This window comes from Squalius cephalus (assembly GCF_949319135.1).
Source record: "Squalius cephalus genome assembly, chromosome: 7".
In the NCBI taxonomy this organism is placed as follows: Eukaryota; Metazoa; Chordata; class Actinopteri; order Cypriniformes; family Leuciscidae; genus Squalius; species Squalius cephalus.
In genome coordinates, this window is record NC_137128.1 from 32904588 (window position 1) to 32917364 (window position 12777).

At 35.8% G+C, this 12777-nt stretch overlaps 1 protein-coding gene across 1 annotated transcript in view; it reads left to right on the forward strand.

The window, feature by feature from the left end:
* The window catches only part of lamc1 (laminin, gamma 1), a 53276-nt gene extending 44747 nt beyond the window's left edge, over positions 1-8529 (forward strand). The window contains exons 11-28 of the mRNA XM_079877374.1: positions 97-209; positions 382-603; positions 1078-1266; positions 1375-1620; positions 2268-2421; positions 2514-2656; positions 2762-2940; positions 3026-3182; positions 3411-3616; positions 3747-3826; positions 3914-4051; positions 4320-4464; positions 4552-4701; positions 5317-5431; positions 5738-5937; positions 6130-6288; positions 6373-6472; positions 7249-8529. Of these exons, the coding sequence (XP_079733500.1) occupies positions 97-209; positions 382-603; positions 1078-1266; positions 1375-1620; positions 2268-2421; positions 2514-2656; positions 2762-2940; positions 3026-3182; positions 3411-3616; positions 3747-3826; positions 3914-4051; positions 4320-4464; positions 4552-4701; positions 5317-5431; positions 5738-5937; positions 6130-6288; positions 6373-6472; positions 7249-7505 (2953 nt within the window). The 3' untranslated portion in view covers positions 7506-8529. The remainder of the gene's footprint in view (positions 1-96; positions 210-381; positions 604-1077; positions 1267-1374; positions 1621-2267; positions 2422-2513; positions 2657-2761; positions 2941-3025; positions 3183-3410; positions 3617-3746; positions 3827-3913; positions 4052-4319; positions 4465-4551; positions 4702-5316; positions 5432-5737; positions 5938-6129; positions 6289-6372; positions 6473-7248) is intronic.
* The last annotated feature ends 4248 nt before the right edge of the window (positions 8530-12777 follow it).

The window sequence follows — 12777 nt, forward strand, 5'->3', positions numbered from 1 at the left end:
CTCAATCTTTTGCAAATGAATTGATTTATGCACATATGTAGCTTATCTGCTGTCCATTTGCTTGAAATGTTAAATATCATCTATTTTGTCTTTCAGACTCCATGACACCACTGACTACCCTTGGAGACCCACAATGAAACATGCCGACTTCCAGAAACTCCTGCACAATCTGACTTCTATCATGATTCGTGGAACCTACAGCGCAAGAAGTACGTCTACTAATTCACTGAAGAAAAGCTTTTGTTTTTAGTCGCTCTATGAAGACAAAATATGTATGTGTTTAGATTTCTGTTTGATAATGATGACCTTGAGTTCTGTTGGCGAGACTCTTAAGGTAATTTTAACTGGTACTTGAACTTACTTATAAAATTTCTGCTGTAGGTGCTGGTTATTTAGACAACGTGTCCCTTGTGACCGCCCGCCGTGGCGCTGGAACTCCAGCTCGTTGGGTTGAGAAGTGTACGTGCCCTCAAGGTTACGTGGGGCAGCATTGTGAGAACTGTGATCTGGGATATAGGAGGAGCCAACCTGAGTTGGGCCGTTTTAGCCCTTGCGAGCCATGCAACTGCAACAGACACAGTGACACATGTGACCCTGTGACAGGTTTGTCATCACAACTGACTTATTTGGATTGCATTGCCTTAGTGTTGATATATCATTTACTTATCTGCTCTCAGGAGACTCAAGCCTACAGTATTTATTATCTAGATGAGGGCATTAAGGAAGGTCATGTGCTCTGGATGCATGCAACATAAAAGCCATTGAAATATACTACATGTGAATTTAATTATAAAGTGTCACTACTTGAACTGTTATTTTACCCAGAAAGTTGGTACAAAGATCTTAATCCATAATGAAGATACACCAGAAAGATTCAGTACTCAGAGGCAGAATACAGACTATAGATTTTGAGTCTTTTCTATGTATTCCATGCTTACCCAAAATTCACTATAAACATACTAAACTCCATTAATAATCAGAGTAGTACTAGTGCTACTTTTGGCTTTGTGTTAATACAACGTTGCCATCTTGTGGTGATGTGTGGTATTACAAAGCGTCTTTGTTTTGTGCTTCCAGGAATGTGTAACTGCCAGCACAACACCGCCGGCATGAGCTGCGAGAGGTGTAAGGATGGATTCTATGGTGATTCTACGGTTGGCACTTCTTCAGACTGTAAACTCTGTCCCTGCCCAGAGGGTGCCACGTGTGCTGTGGTGCCCAAGACCAAAGAGGTGGTCTGCACAAACTGCCCAACTGGAACCACAGGTACAGATTCAGAGCATTCAATGAGTTTAGAGCTTATAAGCTTATACAGTATACAACTTATAGTAAGTATTACAGCATATAATCATCCAAACTTTTAACTGTCTCCAGGTAAACGATGTGAACTATGTGACGACGGCTTCTTTGGGGACCCTCTTGGTGAAAAAGGTCGATCCAGGACATGCCAGGCCTGCAGTTGCAATAACAATATCGACCCCAACGCTGTGGGCAACTGTAACCGAGAGTCAGGCGAATGCCTCAAGTGCATCTACAACACTGCCGGCGTCTTCTGCGACCGTTGCAAAGAGGGTTTCTACGGCGATGCACGTGCCGCAAATGTAGCTGACAAATGCAAAGGTGAGTTAAATAGGAACAAAGAGCCTTTTTTTAATTTATTTTTTACCTTTCTAGGAATAGTTTTTTATATAAAAATATATATACTGTAGACACACTACCATTCAAAGATTGGGTGTTTTTTAAAGAAATATATACAAAAAAAATTTTGTATATACTGTAGACACACTACCATTCAAAGATCGGGTGTTTTTTAAAGAAATGTATACTTTTATTAAGCAAGTATGTATATTTCTATTTCAAATAAATAGTTATTTTGAACTTTTTATTCAACAAAAAATACTGAAAAAAAAAAAAAGTATCTCAGTTTCCACATAAATATTTAAAAAATTCAACTTAAGAAATCATTCTTGAGCATATTAGTATGATTTCTGAAGGATCATGTGACTGGATTAATTATTCTGAAAATTCGGCTTTGTCTTCACAGGAATAAAGTATTTATATATAGTAAAATAGAAAATATTTATTTTAAATTGTAATAATGTTACTGTTTTTACTGCATTTTATATCAAATGTGGCATTGGTTAGCATAAGATAATTTTTTATCTTATGCTATAATATGCTTATGCTTATTATATAAAAACATAGTCTTACCAACCCTAAACCTTTGAATGTTATTGTATAATATTATTATTTGACCACCTCTGCAGCGTGCTCGTGTTCTCCATACGGTACAGTAGACAGGCAGACGACCTGCTCTCAGGTGACGGGCCAGTGTCAGTGTCTTCCACATGTCATTAACAGAGACTGTGGTGCATGCGAGCCCGGATTCTACAACCTACAGAGTGGCAAAGGATGTGAAAGGTATTCAATCTAACTCTCTTTTCGTATATCATTGATACCATATTGCGAACAGGATGTTGAACATCTTAAAATCTTTGAATTTGTTTCCTCAGATGCAACTGCAGCCCTATTGGCTCCACAAATGGCCAGTGTGATATCGGAAGTGGCCAATGTGAGTGTCAGCCTGGGGTCACAGGTCAACACTGTGAGCGCTGTGAGGTCAACTTCTTTGGATTCAGTTCGTCGGGTTGCAAACGTACGGTTTCCTGCTGTTCTGCCTCGTCAGCAGTTCTACTAAATGCAATATTACTGTATCTTGCATTTTAGATTTGTTCCGTTTACCATTGGTTTGTTTTTGCAGCTTGTGACTGTGACCCAGAAGGCTCTCAGTCCGCACAGTGCAAGGAAGATGGCCGTTGTCATTGTCGCCCAGGCTTTGTGGGAAGTCGCTGCGACATGTGTGAGGAGAACTACTTCTACAACCGCTCCACTCCAGGCTGCCAGCAGTGTCCCAACTGTTACAGCCTGGTCAGAGACAAGGTATGAGGTTGTCTTATGAATCCAGCACTGTTTGTTTTATAACAGAAGAGACAGCTTCTAATACGTCTGTTTTCTTTCTGTGCAGGTGAACCAGCAGAGACAGAAGCTTCTTGAACTTCAGAATTTGATCGATAATCTGGACAACAGTGAGAATACAGTGAGTGACAAGGCCTTTGAGGACAGACTTAAGGAGGCAGAGAAAACAATAATGGACTTACTGGAAGAGGCTCAGGCTAGCAAAGGTATTGTCTGTCAATGTGGTCATTTTCAAAATATTTCAATAATTTGTTTAAAAAATCCGATTTTTTTTCATCTAAGCCATTTAATTTGACATCATGTTGATTAACTGCATAAAATAAGAAAAAAAATGTTTCAAAAAAGACATTGACTGACTTTTTTTTTTACTTAGTTGAGCAGATATTTCATTTTACATCATGATTATTCTGTAATCTTTCACTATTATCATACAGAAGTGGATAAAGGCCTTTTGGACCGTCTAAACAACATCAACAAGACCCTGAACAACCAGTGGAACAGACTGCAGAACATCAAGAACACTGTGGACAACACGGGAACGCAGGCAGATAGAGCACGCAACCGAGTGCGTGATGCAGAGAACCTGATCAACACTGCTAGAGAGGAGCTGGACAAAGCCAAAGAGGCCATCAGTAAAGTGGTGAGATTACGTCGCCAAGAGAGCATGTCGTAATATTCCACATACAACTTGAGCTAATGATTGTGGAGTCCATTAAAATGTCTCTTTTATTTGCCAATATTTTTACATTCTCATTCTATTTGACTTTTAGGACATTAAAATACCCACAAGCTCTGGAGATCCAAATAATATGACACTTCTGGCAGAGGAAGCCCGTAAACTGTCAGAAAAGTGAGTTAGGACATTTCAATGTTAATATGACTTTTTCATTCCACCAAACACAGTTTTATATAACCTTTTCTGTGGCTCTTTGCACAGACATAAAGCAGATGCCGATCAGATTGAAAAGATTGCAAAGGATGCAAATGACACTTCCACGAAGGCTTATAATATGTTAAAGAAGGCGCTCGATGGTGAAAACAAGACAAGCAGCGACATTGAAGATCTCAACAGGAAGTACGTTCTGGACTTCACATTTTATAAGACTTTCTTTCTGACCAAAGTATCTTACAAATGATACATTTTTTGTTCAGCCAGTAGCTGAGGATATAAAGTAAATTAGAATAAGGTTCAAATATCATATATGTATGTATGTGCATTCTCCATATATCATGCTTTAATTTTATTATAAATGATTTTATATTCTGATTTTAAGAATGTGTTTAGAGATTTTAAATGCAGATGGTCATGCTTTACAATGAAGATGATGTTCTTATGTGCTCAGATATATTGAAGCAAAAGATCTGGCCAAGAACCTGGAGAAACAAGCTGCTAAATTACACGCTGAAGCAGAAGAGGCAGGAAACAAAGCTCTGAAGATCTATGCTAACCTGACCAGCTTGCCTACAGTCGACACCAAAACTTTAGAGGTGCTGATTTGACTGATTCTTGCTGAATTTACACAATCATCTTGGATGCATCTATAATCAAATTCTCTTGAATTGTGTTTTCCACAGGATGAGGCTAATAAGATTAAGAAGGAGGCATCAGACCTGGACAAACTGATAGACAAGACCGAGAAGGAGTACAACGACCTGAGAGAGGACCTGAGGGGCAAAGAGACAGAGGTCCGCAAACTACTGGACAAAGGAAAGACTGAGCAACAGGTACGTGAGATTTGACTTGTGAGATGTGCTTGTTTTGCCTCGGCTGTATGAGATTTGTTTTCAAAATGCAGTCATGGTTGTCTAAAATAAGAAAAGATTAGAATCTTCTGTTGCTTTTTTAGTTCAGCTGCTGTTTCACATGGTTAATATGTAAGAGTGGAGCTCATGCCATGAGGCCCAGGAGCCACATAAATGATACTGATGAGAGACGAGTGATACCACTGGTCATAGTCCATAGTCTCATCCTAATCTGATTGAGTTAAATGTCATGTTCTTAATGAAAGAGCTGAACCATGAACTCAGACGCTGTGCTTGTGAAGCCTGCTCAGGGTGTAAGTTAACCTTTTGAGATGTTTGATAAAGTTTGGCATTTTATAAATAGCACTTTCATGATTACTTTAAGACTGGATGTTAATAATATTGTGTATTTGTTCACCCACAGTATTGCTTGTCATTCTTAGAAGTGAATATGTTCCTGATAAACAGTATATTTCTTGTCAGAACAGAATTTCTGTACTTATAGAGTGTTAGCCAGTCAAGTCATCGAAGAGAGTGGTGCAAAAACCCAATATATACTGTGTTGTCCAACTGTCTTTCTGCCCCTGTCTTCTTCAGACGGCTGATCAGTTGTTGGCACGTGCAGACGCAGCGAAAGCTTTGGCTGAGGAGGCAGCAAAAAAAGGCAATTCTACCTTCCAAGAGGCCCAGGACATATTGAACAACCTCAGAGGTGAGGGCTCTTGGGTTATTGTGCATATATATATATATATATATATATATATATATATATATATATATATATATATATATATATATATATATATATATATATATATATATATATATATATATATATATATATATATATATATATATATATATATATACCTTTTCTAAAATAATGATTAAAAAAAAGAAAATAAATATTTTTTTATTTATTATATATAATAAATAAAATGTCTAAACAAATATATACATTTAACAAAAATTGATATTTATTTATTTAGATATTCATTATTATTTGTCTCACTTTTAGACTTCGACAAGAGAGTGAATGACAACAAAACTGCTGCTGAGGATGCCATGAGGCGAATCCCAGAAATCAATGCGACAATCAATGAAGCCAATGAGAAGACCCGACGAGCAGAGGCGGCTTTAGGCAACGCTGCCGCAGATGCTAAAGAGGCTAAAGCAAAGGCAGAGGAAGCGGAGAAAATTGCTAATGACGTACAGAAGGTACATGTTGAGTTTCTGATGAAGAATATCACAAGCATAAAGTCCTGAGATGTCTGTATGTTCATCAAATAGTCACACCACAGTTGTTTATTGCATGTTCTTACCAAATGTGATGTTTTAAGCCACATGGCTTTATCAAAGAGTTGCCTATATATTCTAAACTATTATGTGATTTGCGTTTTCCTAATTTAGGGTTCGGCGAAGACTAAGACAGATGCAGAAAAAGCTTTTGAGGACACCATGAAACTGGATGGAGAGGTGAACAATATGATGGACCAGCTCACAGCTGCTGAGAAAGAGCTAGAGAAGAAGAAAGCAGAGGCGGACGCTGACATGATGATGGCATCCATGGTGCGTTTTGGACTTTTGTCGACCACTTGTTTTAATACCTCATTACAGACTTTGTATTTTGATTGACTTTGCTGTTCTTCACAGGCATCTGATAATGCTAAAGAAGCTGAGGGCAATGCCAGAAAAGCCAAAAATGCTGTCAGGACAGTGCTGAACACAATCAATGAATTATTAAGCCAGCTCGGTAAGACTATCTAGTTGCTAATCAATAATCCAAATTTTTGTGACAATAACGAATCATTTTCATTTCTGCGTTTTAAGCATTTCAACTAGCTTGAAATAATCCTAACTGTGCATTTCCTGTGCCATGCAAGATCGTTATCATGATATTTTGTTCCAGCTAATCGAGAGCTTTTCCAGTTATCATGAAATTTTAATGAAAAACTCAAATGAAAATGTTTTATATTCTTGTCTTTTTATACATTAATTTTAAATATGTATGCATGTGTGTATATATATATATATATGTATGTATGTATGTATGTATGTATGTATGTATGTATGTATGTATGTATGTATGTATGTATGTATGTATGTATGTATGTATGTATGTATGTATGTATGTATGTATGTATGTGTAACTGAAATAAATAGGTTTAATTTGAAGTACTAAAATTACTAAAAAGTGAAATTAAATTAAACTAAAACTAAATAGAAAAAACTGAAATAAACTAAAATTAAAATGAAAACTGAGAATATAAAAATAAATGCTTATTCAAAACATTGTGTATAGTACATACATAATACTAAACTAACACTGGTAAGCTAAGAGGCTAAGCTTTTAGCTGTTAACCGAAAACCGAAAAGAAAATGTTTAACTTGATTTTTAGCTTAATAATTCCACTTGGTATCAGTAATACATTTAATTTCCCCATTATATTGTGCAAGAAGAATGTAGTTCTGTGAAATGTAGTGACGTCTTAGCACACAAAATTACAACACTACCTTATCCTCTTCCAGGCAACATCGACAAGGTGGATCTGAGCAAGCTGAATCAGATCGATAACGCCTTAAAAGACGCCAAGGACAAGATGGCAGGAAGTGAGCTGGACAGGAAGCTGAAGGAGCTGAATGACGTCGCCAAGAGCCAGGAGGACATGATCAGCGACTACGACCGTCAGATCCGAGAGATTCGAGCGGACATTGCTAACCTCAACGACATCAAGAACACTCTGCCGACAGGCTGCTTCAACACTCCGTCTCTAGAGCAGCCTTAACCTCCACGCCACACGCTACACTCCCTGTGTTCTTCAATGTCCTCATCAGACACCACCCTCAACCAAAACAGGCTGTGTTTCCTTTCAAAATCTCTTATTTGCATTTTCTTTCCTTTTATTAGGTTATTGTTTGTTTGTATTTCTACACGTTTCTTCGAGATCATGTATTACAAACAGAAGACAAAAGCAGCTTTTCATTTTTTTGATATGCAGAAATGATACGTGAAGAGAACTCCAAGCAATGGCGCTCACCAGCCGTGTGTGTGTGTGTGTGTGTGTGCGTGCATGTTTGTGTGTATTTGTGTTTGTGTGTTTGTGCGTGTGCGTTATAGCCAGCTTTTAGAGACCTTAAACCCACATGACTGCACCACCTCCAGCTCTTCCTCTCAAACCTCTCTGATCTTTACCACAGAATCAGAATTATATGACTCAATCAGAAGCCAAGACGTTTGTTGGGGGAAGTTTGCTACTTAAGCTAGTGTATATCATCATCGGTAACGCTCAAAGCTAACAGTGAAGGAATCTTAATTTGTTCGTAATGCGCATCTCCTTTCGCCCCTCGTGCTAGGTTTGGTACTGATAAAGCGCGTCGAGAGTGAGTCGTACACGTAAATACAGTATTTCAGCTCGTGTGTATATAAATTGTTCAGTACTAGAAGTCCCTGCATGGCTCAGCTGATTTCATACATTTCATGGTTGTGAGACATTTCAGTTTTGTGTTGGTTTTTATTTTTTCAGACGCTGCTGCTTATTACAGGTGTTCTGCGAATCACATTAACATGAGCAAAACTCAACACTATGCAACTTTGTACATTGGCGTAGCAAGACTTTTATCTGAATACACTGGTGCTAATAATTATTTCAAATGTTATATTTTTGTGTGAATGTTTTTTTTTTTTTTCTCCTTTTTTATTATAATATAGAGTTAAGGAATTGTTATTTGTGTAAATATGCTTAAATGATTCAGGAACGGCTGATTTTAAACCCAAGATCTAACCAGCCACCTCATCAGTTCATTCATGAGAAAAAAAGTTAAAAAATCTGCCAAAATTATATATATATATATATATATATATATATATATATATATATATATATATATATATATATATTGTATGTTCTGTGGTATAATACGCTTGCCTGTATACATGGCTCAGTGTTGCATCATAGCTCTATCATTTATTTTATTTGTGGTTCATTTTCAGCGGATGGTGATGCGTAATGTCTTGACCCTTTAACTTGTACATCCCCCAATCATGTCTGAACATCCACATATGTCTCTAATATTTCATATTTATCGGAATGATTTGCTTTACTTGAGATGGTAAGCTTAATCACGTGTTGCTAGTTAACCATCTATTTTAGTGCCTAAACTTTTGGACATAATCCTCTAAATGTGGACGTTGCATTTTAAGTTAAAGAGGTCTTTAAAAGTCCAAATGATGATTTAGTACATTTCACTGTTTGTTTCTTTCTGTTACCGTATCCGTAGTTCCTTCAGTGACAGTCTTACTCTGACAGGTTTGCTGAGTTTAGCAGTTCCTCAGCCGATAATGTCACATCGAGATTCAACTATGGAAAGTGCCACTATAAAACATCAGACATATTATAGACCTCCCCACTCTACCACTGCGGACATAAGTGCAACACGTACACGTTTATGTATAAACAGTATTTTTAATTTATAATGTATCAAGTATTTGTGATCTGTTGTTCTACAGTTAGAGTATGTGTTTGCTGCACAAGTCTTTATGTGATCCTTTGGTTCTAGAGAGTGTAATGGTTTTTAAAGACTCCCTTCCCTCTGTTTTAATCAAGGTATTCATAAACACACTCACAGGACCTGACACACCTCTGCTTGTTACCCATTTGCCTGTAAATTCGAGCGTAACATTTGAATAATAAACAGTGGTTATTACAGGATTCGTCAGCGTGTGATTTTGCTTCATTTTCATTGTAGAATTCAATGTGTGTGTGTGTATGTGTGTGGTTCAGGTATTCTTTCTTTGTGAGGACAAAATGTAAATAGTAAACTTTTTTTTTTTTTTTTTTTTTTGGTCTCCATGAGGATAACCGCTATGTTCTTTGAAAACATCCAGTTTGCAATATCAAGCAACATAATGAGCAGTTTTGTAGGCAACAGATAAAAATAACTGGAAGCGAATGACGTCAGAAGCCAGACACTTTACAATTACAAATGGCCACGCCCGCTTTTACCTGAAAAATAAGATGGATACAGTTTGTACACTTTTGGTGGTTTTCAAACTTTTGAGGCCATGCAAAAACCCTCAAGTATGAAGATATTGTAAGGAGCCTTTATTCTATACATATTTTATATATATATTTCATGTATAAAAAAAAAAAAACATTAAACTGTATAAGGCATGAACATTTGATTTATGCAGATTTGTTTTTTATTTCTTACTGTCAATTGAATAACATTCAAGATGTAGGCCTATTACAGTTTCCAAAAAGTATTAAGCCGCACATCTGTTCTCAACATTAATAAAAATAAGAAAGATTTCTTGAGGGAAAAATTGGCATATTAGAATGATTTCTGAAGAAGAATTGTGTGACACTGAAGACTGGAGGAATGAGCTAATGAAAATTCAGCTTTGCCATCGCATTAAAATATTTAAAAGTTATTTAAAAATAATATTCCATATTATTACTGTTTTTACTGTATTTTTGATTAAATAAATGCAGTTTCGGTGAACATATAATATGTACTTTTATTTTAAAAATCTAACCAACCCCAAACATTTGAATGATAGTATATATTTAAATAAAATGCTGACTTTAATAACCCTTAGAAATACATTTTCTAAAATCATTTTTGTCTCGAATTGTCCATGGGCCACCTATAGCACCCTCTTGTGTCTTTATGTGGGTTTCTGGACCCCTGTTAAAAAAATAATAATTATAACCTGCTGAAGATTGATTCTTTACAATTCAGTAATTAAACGTTAAATTCGAACCATATTCATTTCATTATAGCAGTGCAGTAAACAGTATTTATTGCTGTGCAGGAAATGACACAGAGTCATTACCAAATCTTGTGGGTCAGTATTACAGACAGATTCACTCATGAGACACAAAATCAGCACTATTAGCAATATCACTACATTTAGTAAGACTTCGCTATGATTCAGAGGTCATCATCGGATGCGGTTGCACATCATACTCATCAACCTCAATTTTAAATGTGTTTTTCTCTTCAACAAGCCTGAAAGTACAAAATGTGAACTATACACATAATGAAAAGCATTGTGCCCTTTTTGGCCTTAACAGACTGTCAGCAACTTAGTATTTCCAAAAGTCATTTACATCTTTGACATAAGAGGCTCTCTTTTAATGTGCTGGCAGTCATGACTCTAAAAAAAGAAATAAAGAGGGTTTTTCTCAAAATCCACCAGACTGATGACTGGATTGAAAAGAGCTATCATGTGCACATATCATCTGCAGAGTCGAATCAAATGAGTTCATCATTTTTATGGTCGTTCAACTGAAGTTAAGTTTCTTTTAACACAAAATTACTGACTTATTGAAATAATAATAATAATAATAAACAATATTGAACAGATCACTCTTAAAAATGAAGGTTCTTTATTGGCATTGATGGTTCCATAAAGAAACTTTAACATCCATGGAACCTTTCAATTACACAAGAGGTTCTTTATAGTGGAAAAAGATTCTGTACATTTTGAAAATGTTCTTCACACTAAAAAACAAACAAAAAAACACCTTGTTCTTTTAAGAATTGTTCACTAAAAGGTTATTTGGGGAAGCAAAAATGGTTCTATGACATTGCTGAGAAAACAGTTGTTCAGAACCTTTATTTTTAAGAGTGTATGTCATGTTAATTTTCCAAATATATGACAAAATATCAAAACAAATGTTTTTGCAATGCGTGTTTTTAATTTGGAATATTATATCTGTTTTATCATTTAAAACTTAAAAAAAAATTGGGAAATGTTTTGTTTTGAAAGTTTTATTTTATTTTATTTATTTTATTTTATATATCTAAACTTGTATTTTATTTTATTTTATTTTATTTTATTTTATTTTATTTTATTTTATTTTATTTATTTTATTTTATTTTATTTCATTATTTTATTTTATTATTTTATTTTATTTTATTTTATTTTATTTTATTTTATTTTATTTTATTTTATTTTATTTTATTTTATTTTATTTTATTTTATTTTATTTTATTTTTTGTTTTTTGCTTTTTGCCATATACATATATTTATTTTTTATTTATTTTTTTGCTTTGCTTTTTGCTTTTTCTTATGCCATAATTTATAATACACTGATAATCATACATTTTACAATGTGAAACTCCTACTGGGGCCACATATTCACTCCAGTCGGTTGGTGCAAAACTTATATGGAGCACATGATATTAATATTGCAGTGTTTTGCTTGATGTAGCTGAGAGGCAGGTTATTTCTTGTATGATGATGATCATCAGTGCTGTTTCTTTCTCCTGTCCTGTTACAGTGTGTGTGAGGGTGTGGTGTTGGCAGAGACCTGCAGAGGTAGATGTACTCTGTTCTCTGCAGCCGGAGGGAAAGGGTCTGAGCATGTTTTCCTGCAGAGGTTTTAGGTGGGGCTGTGTGAGGAACAAGGTGTGGAAGATAAAGATGTGTGGCACTGGATGTTTGGGTGTGTTTTGGTAATGCGTAGCTGAGACACCTCTGACTCAGCCCAGTGTCTCTCCTTTCCTCTCGGGGAGTTCATGACAGGGCGTAGCCGACTGCACACACTAGAAAATTCACTGCCCTGAGGCTTTGTATTTTTCATGAGTGGAATATATTTGGCTGTTCTACGGTGTGACTGTTCCAGAGCAGTTCAGTTTGCTCCGGTATTTTGATGACAGCTGTGGTTTTGATTTCTAAGTGACGGTCAAAGATGTAATTATCTATATCAGTGATTAACTATTTATTACTCATTTTCAATATATATGATTAAAAGATGGCAAACATCATATGATTCAGTGCCACAGTAAGTCAGGACCCATGCACCCAATTTAACATGACAGTGATTCACTGCCAATTCAGATTAGACCAGACATTCATTCATTTGTAAGACACAAATGCCCAATACCAAACAAGATCCCTCACAAAAAGTGAGGCACTTTCCAGATGTTTTATGCCTATATTTCGTTCTTTAAATTCACTTGATATATTGAAAGTTTTTGATGTGCCCAAACTTGAAATGCAATCTCATTGTGGATCAGTTATTGTAGTTGAGATGATTGTGTGATAAA